Raw genomic sequence first — 13,202 nt, forward strand, 5'->3', positions numbered from 1 at the left:
TCAGTAATCTGTTCACGAGCAGACAGAAGTGCCAAGTTCAAATATTTGCTTTTTCAAAGAAAGAGAATGAGTTAAAATAAAACAGTGCATTAGCAGAATTCAAGTTGCTGAAGAGAGTAGCGATTATAAAATAATGGAAACATGTTATCTACTGGGAGACTTTACTGAAGCTCCTCCCTGTCTAGGGAAAATGTTTAGTTACATGTTCCAAGGACAGACTGGTCCTTTCCAGACACTTACCCTCTGACAGCATGAATAAGTCTCAGTGATGGATAGGCAGTTCGCACTTTCAGTTTATTCTTAAGGATTAATGCATTAACCCACTCCACGTGCTTCTCTCCTCCTTTGACCATGAAAGCGGGGATCCAAAGGACACTGTCATTCAGCATGGAAAGTCTATGCACAAATTTTTCTCTGTCACTCTCATTCCGAAAGCCTCCAAATGCTCTTTGTACAACTGATGGATTCATGGTAATAAAATCTGACTTAGTTCCCACATCTGCAGCAAACTCCACCACAGGGGCTAGATTACACCTGAAGAGGAAAAAATTAATGGATAAATGAAAAATAAATATGAAACATTCACTCCTAAAATGGTGTGCATGAAAAGAAGAATGGGGAATGAGCATGGTCTTTCTTGGTTTGTTTTTCTGTTGTTGCTTTTGTTTTGTTTTGCTTCCCAGGTGGGAAAAAAAGATACTTTGCTTGGTAAAATTACATTTTTAATAAGTCGCCACACATTCAGGAATACTGTCTTCAATAAGGATGTGCACTCTTAGTATGAGGTTCAAATTGTCATTTATATTTATTCGATCTATTGTCTAAAAAGTCTTACTACTGTTATCTTCATAAAAACACGATATGAATTCCTAACAGGTGAACTTATGATGGTCAGTTTGCAAGGGCTCTGAAGCCAGGCAGCAGGCAGTGTAAACCACGTGCTAGGCTGTAAGTGAGGAAAACACAGTAGACCTCATACTCCAATCTGCACCACTTGTCAAGCTTAAGTCATTTCAACAAGTTTATAAACATAAGTCACTGAAGATGGCTTTTCTGTACCCTGAGGCTGAGGGAAAAGTACAATTCCTTACAGCATTTTCCACAAACATATTTGTAATTGCCTTCTATAGGCCTAAATGGGAAAGAAAAGTAAGAAGAACAGAGTTATCACATTTCAAATGCCTTTTTGAGATGTTAAATAATGCAGAAAAGTCCTTACTATAGGATCAAATATGTTTCTGTTCCTTTTGAGGACATCATCAAAATGCCTGTTTCCCCTACTAATAGGCCATGTGCCCTCTGTGAAGGAGGGACAGAATCTACTGTCCTGTTTTTGCAGCTGAAGCTCCAGGGTCTCACTAAGTATCTGATTTCATCCACATATTACAAGAAAGCTTTGGAAAGCACCTTGAATTTTGTCTTTAACCAGTTTGTGATGCTTCTTTAATTCTGTCACACAGATCTTTGGATACTTGACTTAAAAAACACCTTTTTACTTTATAATAGTTCAGCTTGCTAAAAAAGGCATATTTTAATTAGTTGACAAGTGAAAAATTATATTTTTAACAAGCAAGAGTTTGCTAATTTGGAAAAAAAATCATTTGAACCTATTCAATCTACACAATGACAAACACATACACATAATTTTTTTTTTCTTTTTTGTTCCTTACATCAGCCTTTCAAGCAAAGGGAAAATAATCTAATTTCATCTTTCTGCATTTTTGCAGGCTTGACTGCATTAGGAAAGTTTTTCACATTTCTCTTCCTAGTGCATTTTGCCACATTAATTAATTTCTCAAACAACTTCAATTTAATTAAAAAATAAAGTGTGTGCTCTACTATCAAAATTACTGGCTTATATATCTTTCCTTATCTCTCTTAATTAATACATCTTATTAGTTCCTAGATCTCTGACATCATTTATCTAACACAACAAATATCTTTTACCTTACACAATTAAACAAAATCTGCGTTATGCAGGGTGAGCTCAGAGAGAAAACAAATAAAAATTAACACGTCATATTATTTAGAAATAAATAATCTTTTCAAGTTATATGACTTTAATTACACCCACTATATTATATGACAGAGTATGTATTTTGTCTCCATCCGTGATCCAGCACTACTGGAGACGAGTGATCATTCATGATCCTTACAGTAAGAATATCAGGAATGGGACTGCCCTGAAAAGGGACAGTGACATGTGAACAGAAGCAAAGTGAGCATCTTACAGTGGAACTCATGGAAGAAGGAGAATATGACCAGTTTTAAAGTCCTAAAACATGCTCCACGCCAGTTTTAAAAATAGTCTAAAATCCCAACCAACCCGATCATAAGATGAATTTGGACACTATGAGGAAATGCATTCTGAACATTAGTACACACACCTCTCCTTCCTCAGGTGAAAAATAGACAACACTTGTTAACACGATAGTTAACGTGTTCCTCTCAGGGAAGATGGCTTCAGACAGATCTTTCTGCTGTAACAGTTCCTCAAGCAACTCTTTTCAGGGAATTTCCACCATAGAAAAATATCTATACTTGATTTTTCTCTATGATTGTAAAAATAATCAGAGCCAGTCCTGTTACAGAGAGCCAAAATAACATTCTACTGAATTATCTTTTCAGGTGAAAAAAAATCACTTAATTTCGTTCTGCTTTTCATAACTTTTTCTCATCACATATTTAAAAGCCCTCCCACACTCATGTTTGCAAAACACACTCTTTTAGGACTGACTCAGTGTGTTTCTGAAACAGGACTGTCTGGCCATGTGCTATTTAAGGACTAATAAGACAGTCGTCAATTAAGTTGAGTGCTGAAAGACAGGGACTTTCCACCTCAGAAGTGAAGGGAAACTAACAGAGTAACACTGTTTCTGGAGAATAGGGTTGATCCAGGAGAGGAGCCAATGTACTCCATGCAATCAAAGAATGCTAAATGACTGTGGTGTGAACTGAACAAGCACCAGGAGATCAAAGCATAATCAAACCACCTGAGCTTTACTGTAAATGTTTTAAGATCCAAGCATAGCCCGACCAGGCTTTGTAAGGATGGAGACAGAGGTACTGAAAATAAATAGCATGACAGAAGGACACATCGTAAAATGTAAAGCATGCTGGCTCTATAAGCCTGCTTGCTCATTTTCTTTGGAGTGACTATGTTTAATTTTTCACTGGAAGGAAAGATTAACATCATGTCCACATGTGGCCAGTAAACTAACTTCTCTGTGGCTGAGTTAGATATTTAGTCACATAATTAGCCAAATGTCACATAATCAGGGCGAACACTAAGGAAGCCAAAATAACCAACCAGCTGTGTTGCAATCCAGTGACTCAGGAGACTTGTTGTGAACTTTATAGCGTTACTAGTAGCAATACTGCTGATTGAGCAGGATCATGAATAGATTTGCAATCACACATTCTTCATCTTCCTTTTAAAAAAATCTTGGGGATGATAATATTCAAAAGTAGCCGGAATGCATTAGCAAGCATTTATTTATTTACTTTACATGTTACTCTTAATCTCATAAAACTGAAGAGTGCCCAATTTTGAAATGATGGATTTTTGTGAGTCAAAACTACTGAGTGCCTAAGAATAGTTAATACACTCAGGTTCTGCTTCTTTAGCCAAATTAAATGTTTTGTACTGTCCAAATATTTCGACATCTCAAAAACATGAAAACATACATATAGAGCTAGTTATGTTGGCCAAACTCCCTGTTTACTCTCAGCTGCCCACTTTTCAATTTGTTTTTCTTCCTTCCGTCATTGATTGAAAACCTTTGGGAATACAGCTAGCTCCACCTGTAGTCTAGACCTCTGAAACTTCTGTGATCGCACACTAGATTTACTGCCTCTCAACATTTCTTTTATGCAGAATGAAAGGTACTTTCACTCATTTCACACCTATAAAAATGCTTTTTATTCATTTTAATTCATTCAATTTTTTAAGGAAAGAAGTGCTTACTTCATGTGTAATACCTCAAGATCACTGAATTCCTTAGTTAGACAGATCTCTTAGACTTGTCCATATTCTCTTCATCTCCCTTAAGTTATGGCTTAATGGTCTAAGCAACCAGGAGGTCCATCTTTCAAGAACTCAACAGATACACCTTGAGAGTTCATTGTGCAGATGCTTCACTAAGTGCGCAGAATTCTTTTTCCACAGCTATCTTACTATTTGTGCTATTTTACAATGATAGCATCTGGTCAAAATAAAATCTCGACAGTTACTACTAGTAACAATAGGATGATGCTCATTCAGCTAGCCACGTGGTGATGCATCCACGGCGCATGTGACACCTTGGGCTACCCACAGGACTAGTCATGCGAGGCACTGAGGTAAAACAGCACGTACTGTGATACAGGAATTTGTTAATTCCGTCTTTACACATATGACAAAGATTAAATGAGAAGGAAACAGAGTGGATCACAGACTAACCCCTATTCTTTCTCATCATTAATGTTCAGAGGAGTTCCAAACACATGATTTTCCAAACACATTTTTTTTCTTCCTTCGGTTGGCCAAGCTCACTGTGTGTTCTCTGTACTGACGTTGAAATCCCTCAGCCCAAACTGGCATTACCAATGGAATCACATTTGTCAACCGAGCATGAAATGGGGGATAACCTCTCCTCTCCTCTTCCCTCAGAGGAAGCTGATGGTTCCTGTCTGCTCCCATCCTGTTTTTGAGCTTAAAGAGTCAAGAGAACAGAGAATCTCTAATACCTGGTTTTGTTTGGGGCTTTGTGGTTACTCTCTCAAAGTGGCTAGGGGAAGCTGAAACGTGTACCCTATCGATCTGACTTTCTTGAGGTGAGGACAGCAGGCCCCAAACAGACCTGAAACCAACAATTTTGCAATACTTTGAGGTAAGGAACTACCTCCACTTTAGAGGTGAGGAACTAGGTCAAAGTGACTGAGAAACATGTCTGAGGACACAGTGCATATAAAAGAAAAGCACATCTATTTTAGAATGACTTTAGGACAGGAGTTTTAACTGACACTATTTACATATGGATTTCTTTCAGAATCAAAGAAAATGTCTTTAAGTTCATATTTTGCCCCAACCTCCCTATAGAAGAAAGAATGCCTTACCATTTGGTCATAAGCATAATATATAAGGCCACTCAGTCATGACATTCCCCAAATTCTGAGCAGTTATTAAACAAAGGGCTTTAAGTATCTGAAACATAAAAATAATACTTTCACCTCAGATCTCTTGAGGAAAAGAATTTTCAAAATACTGGTAAAATGATTAAATATTTAATCTATGTGACTTTTTGAAACATGAAGCATAGGGTTAATAGTTGAACAAAACAGAAACAGACTCACAGACATAGAAAACAAACTTATGGTTACCAGGGTGGGAAAGGGGTAGGTGGAGGGGTAAGTTGGAAGTTTGGGATTTGCAGATGCTAACTACTATATATAAAATAGACTAACAAGGTCCTGCTATATGTATAGTCCAGGGAACTATATTAAGTACCTTAAACTAGCTTATAATGAAAAAGAATATGAAAAGAATTTATATATAACTGAATCACTATGCTGTACACCAGAAATTTACAGAACACTGTAAACTGACTACACTTCAATGCAAAAAGAAAAAAAAAAGTTGATTTATATGTAGTATACCATTATGTAGTAAACAAAGCATAAGGAACAGAAACGAAGCATATTGAAGATTTGTACTTTCAGTATAGTAAATGGACACAAAAATATACAATCACACACATATCACATTTTATGCTTGCTGACAATAAAATCTTCAGGTGGATAGAAATAAACGCAAATGACACATATCATGAAAATAACTAAGTGACTAAACAGAAGAGAATTTTTTTTCACAAACCCAGATTTGTTTACATCACTGGCAAAGGTGGGAAGAACAGTGTCATATTATTTATAGGGAAATTGCAGAACGAGAAAAAAATTAAACTCATTCTAGAAGATGAAGATCTGAATACCAAGAAATATGTTAGACTGCATCTCACATGATTAATTCTAGCATTATGGAAATCAGGAAGAGTTTTTCATTGTGATTCTACATTTTTAATCAAGCTCAAACTTAGCATTCATCATCCTTCTTAATTTTCAGTGGCTATATTACAAATCATCTATTTTTTGAGAAAAGATGAAAAAATAGAGGAAGGGGAGTAATAGTGGTAGTAAGAGGTAAAAAGTAAGACGTCAGAAGGACAGTGATTTGCATATGTTATTCTTCTCACTTAAAAATAAAATCTCACACTTTCTGATTGTCAATGAATGGCTGTGTGCACTAAGCTACATGAAGGTAAGAGCTTTAACTGCTGTTCTCCACCTGGGACTTAACAATATATTTATAGAAGTTCATAAATTTTATGAGCATTGTTAAAAACTTACAGGGGGAGGGTACAGCTCAGTGACAGAGCTCATGCTTAGCATGCATGAGGTCCTGGATTCAATCCCTAGTACCTCCATTAAATAAATAAATAAATTTTTAAAAATCCTAATTACCCCCCATCCCAAAAAAAAAGGAGAGAGAGAGAGGTGGTCAATAACAAGTCATCTCTCCAAAAAAAAACCACACTTGTTATACTACATGAATTTTCAAAGTTATTTAAATATGATCTATTCATTTCACTCTTCATCACAATTAAGAACTTGCATGTTTGTGCAAAAGTTTTACAAGAGTGAACATATACAGTAGCAAGACTAATATTTATTTGAATTGTTATAAATGTCAAGTTTCTTGAAAACACATATAAAACGAATATTAAGCATGCCTTCTAAATCTTTCCTTTGTAATTAAAAAGAAAAGATCATTTAAAATTTTCTGAAGGGGTGTGAAGAGAGAATTCTGGCAGCTGTTCACTGTCTTGGGTAAAAATTCATTATTGTGATAGCCAAGACAAAAGGATGGGAAACCAAGCAAGATTCTTAAAATGTATTTCCAAGTACTCTTGTCCTCATCAGGGAACTGCACGACTCCACTGATCAGTGGCTGCTGAGCAGTTACTGTTGTTTTACAGAGGGAAGAACTGATTCAGCAAAGAATTTATGTTCTTAAAAATTATGCTGTGCATTAAAAGGAAGGAAATGGCATTCAAGAAATACTATGACCGAGACTTTAATCACCCATGCCAGAAAACCAAGGCAGAACAACTGTAACTTTTTCTCTTTGCAATTCATGGTGTTAATAAACTATGTACAATATGGTCGTTCACTTGCTGTGGGAAATGTATCTGAGTTTCTTAACTTTTAGTGATTACACCATTAAACTTCTCACAGTGACACTGCACTGACGTGAAATTTTCTTGTTTAAGAAAACAAAAATTTTGTCATTCTAAATTATTTTTTCTTTTCATTTTTTGAAAGTATAATCCAAGGATAAATAATGATTTCTAACTTAGTATATATGATTTATCTGACACCTGTTCCTGGAAAGACAGTTTATTTAGGCATTCTGATACCCATTAAGCATTCAGAAAAGTATCATGTCATGAGTGGATAAAAATGAATGTTTTATTTTCTGATATCACAAGATAGGCCAATGCAACTTCACATTTATTACACCATATTTAATTCTAAATGGACTTTTCTCATACTCTATTTTAGTAGAAAGTCACATTTTGACTTGACTGAAAGGCCCTGATCTCCATAATTCTTTTATCCTCCATATCTAATTCATTACAAAGTCCCGAAATTTCTCCTGAATATATTCTCTCTTCTTTACTTCTATTGATATTTTCTGAACTTAGGCACCACCATGTTTTTTGAACTTTCACTGCAATAATTTCCTAATTATTTTTCAAACTATTAGTTAGAACCATTAGTGAATCAAGAACTAAATTTGGGGTCATTGATCAGCAATTTTTAAAGAGTGAAAAAGAATACAATGGATTATAGTAGAAAATGACAGTGTTTCATGCACATAACTTAATGGAAATTTGTTTCAGATTTCTGTGTGTGTGTGTGTGTGTGTGTGTGTGTGTGTGTGTGTGTGTGTGTGTAGTAACAGCAGCTTGCCACGCATCTTTATTAAACAGCATTAAAAAACACTGCTCTAACCAGTTCCCTAATATAAGGGCTCCAACTTAAGGTCATTCTCTGTTTCAAGGATGATATCATCTTATTAATATGAATATTTGATCATGTTACTAACCTAAACAAAAATCCTCAGTGACATCAGTCTAGGGCTTTTATAACTTGTCCCTCCCTACCCTTACTTTCCAGAAGTTTCTCTCTACGTATCTGCCTGTCTTAGACCCCAATGGCGTCACACTACTCCATGTACTTTTCTCTCTCTCTCCCTTTACTTATGATGATGTCTCTGCCTGAAAAGCCCTCCCTCTCCAAGACACTCTAGCCTCCAACCTAAAAAAAGGCATCTTTTTTCCCCTTAAAACTCAAAGGTTAATATCCATTGCAATGCTTTACATGATTTCTTTGGCAGAATTAATTGCTTCTACTACACTGTTCTAAAATATTTACTTATATCTTTACTCTACCTTGTATGGAACTCTATTATATTCAGTTGCTTCTACAGGGTTGGTATCTTTAATGCAATTAGTCAAGCTAACCATAAAAATGATGACTGGTACTCTGTGTGAATTGAGAACCTGTTTACAATGATATTTAATATCTCAGTCTTCCACGACTGCTACGGAGGCTCTAAATCAAGTTCTGAAAACACAAAGGCCCTTGGGCTGGAGGTTAACATAACTCTGAAAAATGTGTAATTTTGCTTGGATATTTCTCCACTTAAAGGGGACAGGCTCTCCTGGGCTTGTGATGATAAATGCTAAAGGAAACAAATCTACCACCTGGATTGCGCTCCCTGACTGACAATCTGTGAGTTCTGCACTAAATCTTCTGATTCCCTGTACAATCACTTCAATTTTTATTTTTAACGTGTTTGTTCTGTTAAACATGTTAAAGATGTTTCATTTGAAAGCTGATACAATGTGTTTTGGGAGGTGAGTTAAGGAAAACAAAAGATACTAGGATGTGTTAATCTGAAAACTGCACTTCAACTGTAGCTGTTAAAATGTTTACCTCTCAGAAGGTGTGCTAACTAAAATACATCTAAGTTGAAAAAAATCATCCTTTTAAGTTGGAATTACTTAAATTAAAACAAGAAACACAATCTGTTTGACTGATGTGGGCATTTCAGGGGAGTAATGTTTTCTGAGAGTAGAAATGTCATCATTCAAAACAAGTTAAGAAAGACTAGAAAGGCTGATAATTGTTTTCATCCTGATTTTTAAAAACACCCATAAGTAAAAACTTACCCATAAAAGAGTTGGTACATAGGGATGATAAGTGGAAAAAAGAAACTACATTGTTTAGCACTCTTCCAATCGGTAGGCTTCCTCCCCCCCTTTAATTTATAACAGTTTTAGTTTGTGGTTTTATATAAATAAAACTCCCAGTTCTCCCTTAACCAAGACACTGTTCTGTTTTTTTGTCAAACATCACATAAAATATTGAGATATGCTTAAAAATCTACTATACATTAAAATTATCCAAGACTTAGAAATCTTCTCACTAAATAAAGAAGAGATCAGAAATATCTTTGTGTTGAAGGAACCAAATTAAGCATTCCAAGTATTAATAGTGTTCTTAAGTTACATACGGGAGATCATGCCTAGGAAATTTGAAAAAAAGTGAAGGGCAAGGCGTGTGTATGTACACGTTTGAAAGGTAAGCAGGATTATTAGTAACGATCTCAGCCATTGAGGCTAAAAAGCATGAAAAGCACATCCACACAATTGACTGCCAAGAATAAGGGCAAGAATTTCCATAAAAATACAACATTCCGGGAAAGGGAATTATTTTCTTGTCCCAAACAGAGCTGCCTTAAAACTTAGTTTCATTCATTTTTATAATTCCTTCCTTCTGCTTCCCTGGCAGCAGTGCTTTGCTCTTAGCCCTACCATTACTGTTACCGTATGGCTTTGTGACCCCTGTCTCCACATCCGTCTCTTCCATCAGACTGCAGACTCCAAACAGGATAGCCCAAGTGATCTCTCCTTATATCCCTAACACCTACTGAAGTCCCTCAGAACTTGGCATCTAGCGGCCACTTGATTACTGCTGCTGAATGAATGTGACAACAAATTAATGGAACAACTGCTTCCATTTCTAAACTTCACATAAATGTATTTTTTTATTTTTAAAATAATCATACTGAGGAGTCCTACATTTTTGCCAAAGGTGATACCAATGCTTAAAAAATAATTACAGGACCCTAATTTTGAACTTTTTTCCTTAATAAGTTTTAATCACAATAGAAAAATACCTCTTACTTCTTTACAGGACCACCACGTTTTTGGCTCAAGATCATGTTGTTTAGTCTGATCATTTACATAATTCACTAAAGATAACAAGAGCTATCAGCTACTCCCTGATGTCAGATACTAGACATATCCAAGTTATTCAAATTTTAAAGAACATCCAAATAAGTAAGTATAAGTAATTATATTTTATAAGTGAGGAAAAAAGTTTCAGTTTACAAATCTTCAGAGCAGGAATTTAAATCCAACTTTGAATCTAAAACACTATGGATCCAAAACTTACCGCACAATACTGCAGGTTGAAATGCTTTTGATTATCCAAAGTACATATTAATTCCTTCTTTCTCTCCCTCTCCCTCCCTCCCTCTCCCTCTCTCTCTCTCACACACAAAACACATACTACACTTGACACTAATGGCAGAATACTGAAAACTACAGACTACAAAACTCCGTAGGTTGAATTTTTATGTGTTTGTTAAAAAAAAAAAAAATTCATGCTTAATGTCACTCAGGCAGGGCTGGAGCTGGAACATAAACCCAAATCTCCTAATGCCCAGTATATTACTCCTCCCATTTACACTCCAGATTTTAAAGATAATCTTCAAAACTAAGACTGTTTTCACTTTCAAAACAGCATTTGTGTTCACTGCATGGGGAAATACGCACACACACACTGATACTAACAAAAACATAAATGAAGCTACTTTTCCAACGAAACACACTGCTATGTCCCCCTCTAAAAGACAAACACTATTAACACTTGGTACCATATTGACTTCTAATATATATTTTTTTGAGTTTCCAGTAATGGCATAAATCAAATTGTGGTTCCAAGAATTTCGGTGGATTGCCAGTGAAGAAGATATGGGAAGGAGGTCTCCTTCTATCTCCTAGAAAGATGTTAGGGTCCTTTCCCCAAAATTATACTATACAACGCTGATGTAAAACAACTTCTCTCCCTTCTGACAATAACTATTCAATGGTTCTTCCTTACAAATTTTATACACAACATGATGTCTCAAGCCTGACCTCATCACACTTACAATAATCCGTATTAATCATTAAAACGTAGTTTGGGGTTTTCTTGGCTAAGAAATGATACCTTTTCTATGATTCTAAGACCTAACACTGGCCTGCATACATCAGGAGGAAAGGCAATACTCCTGAACCAAAGGAAACTAAAAGCCAGATTGAAGGACACTATATTAAGAGGAAAATGTTATTTCCACAAGTTGACTGATGAGAAGGAAATTTATTCATCAAACATGGCAACCAGAAGGAAAAAAAAAATTCAGACAACAATGCAGGTTGACAGGATCTATTCCAAATTTGTCTACTGAATCATAAGAAAATAGAGTCATAGACTTTCAGAGCCAGAAAGGAATTTATGGGTCCATTTAGTTCAACAGCCGCACCTGGCATATCAGGAAACTAAAACCCAAAATGGTGACATTACTTGTTCAAAGTCACACAGCTGTATTTAGTGGCAATGCTGGCAAGAGGATCCAAGTTTCTAAACTGCCTGCTGAGTTTTATTTCAATTACACTTCATGGGAGAGTACGTACTACCCAGCAACAATGGCCATTAAACTGCAAATATTTACATCTTCTGTGTACCTGGGTCACAGACAGAATTTTCACACCGTGAATCGACAAATACGTTAGTCCTAAATCATCAAAAGGAAGACAGATTTACATTTACTGCATATATAACTGATTTGTACTTAGATTTATTCCAGAAAATTTCACACATACTATTTTATTTCTATAATCACAAAAAAGGGAAGACAGAAATTATTTTCCTCATATTACATGTAAAAAAAATGGGGCTTAGAAAAATAAATAAATCATTTAAGAATGAACATGTATTAGATGGAAAAGATGGAACCTGAATCCAGATTTACCTGATTTAAAGTTTTATCTCATTTGTAAGATGTTAGCTTCCATAAGAGAACAGGTCAGGAGTATCCTGCTCATTTACCTGTCTTTAGAAAATTTCGACATATTTTTGGCACTCAATAAGTGCTTAATAAAAGAAAGGAATTCTCACAAAATGGTCAGTTGATCACAACTGGGGAAAATGCTGAACATTATAAAGTCAACTTGGTGTTTTTATTATGTACATATTGTGAAATGACTGACACAACCTAATTACCATTCACATAGTTACCATTTTGTGTCTTTGTGTGTATGTGATTTTATTTGTTGTTCAACTTGTTTTGTTAGCCTAGACTCTGAAAAATGGCTGGTACCTTGTGGAAATGTCAGGCATTAAAAGGCATTCACTCTTCTGTCTTTCATGCTAAGTCATCAAAATTTGAAATGTACCCTAATTAAAACCATTTCTCACTGGTCTTCACATTGCAGAGTAAACATATAATCAGATTACTTTACAATCTAGTGCAGCACTGTTACTTCTAACTGAAAAAGATAAGTGTTTCCAATCTTCATTTGAAAATAAGGTATTGTACTTTGAGTATCTCAGAAAAAAGCTCTGTTGGTGCTTCCTTCCCCAACTTACTATGCGCGCTCAGGAAAGCCACTCAAACTCTGTTCTATGGAAAAATGTAGTTGGTTAACCTAAGCCTAACTTCCTCAGTGGAACCAAAGGGAACCAATTTGTATTATTCAAGATTCATTTTCCGTCATCCAAAAAATGTTACACTTTAAAACGTGGCACATTCACATTCACTATCATTTGCCCTTTCCATGTATTATATAATTCATATATTCCTTGATTTTCTTAAATTGCCTCCCACCATCTCTCCCCACTGTCACTATCTTACTTTGCCCTCATTATCTCCATCTTTAGACTGTTTTCAGTATTACCATCTTTGTCCCCCTGTAATTTAGCACCTAGAAATTTTCCTGAAATTTAAATGTGATCATGACATCCCTCTGCTAAGTGGCTCCACAGACTGC

The 13,202-nt window shown here is 35.6% G+C and overlaps 1 protein-coding gene across 2 annotated transcripts in view; it reads right to left on the reverse strand.

Annotated features, from left to right (window-relative positions):
* The window catches only part of ST8SIA4 (ST8 alpha-N-acetyl-neuraminide alpha-2,8-sialyltransferase 4), an 87,895-nt gene that overhangs the window by 49,686 nt on the left and 25,007 nt on the right, over positions 1-13,202 (reverse strand). For both annotated transcript variants that reach the window (XM_010956309.3, XM_045517653.2), the window contains exon 4: positions 241-534. In XM_010956309.3, the coding sequence (XP_010954611.1) occupies positions 241-534 (294 nt within the window). The remainder of the gene's footprint in view (positions 1-240; positions 535-13,202) is intronic.

This window comes from Camelus bactrianus, chromosome 3, assembly GCF_048773025.1.
Source record: "Camelus bactrianus isolate YW-2024 breed Bactrian camel chromosome 3, ASM4877302v1, whole genome shotgun sequence".
Classification (NCBI taxonomy): Eukaryota; Metazoa; Chordata; class Mammalia; order Artiodactyla; family Camelidae; genus Camelus; species Camelus bactrianus.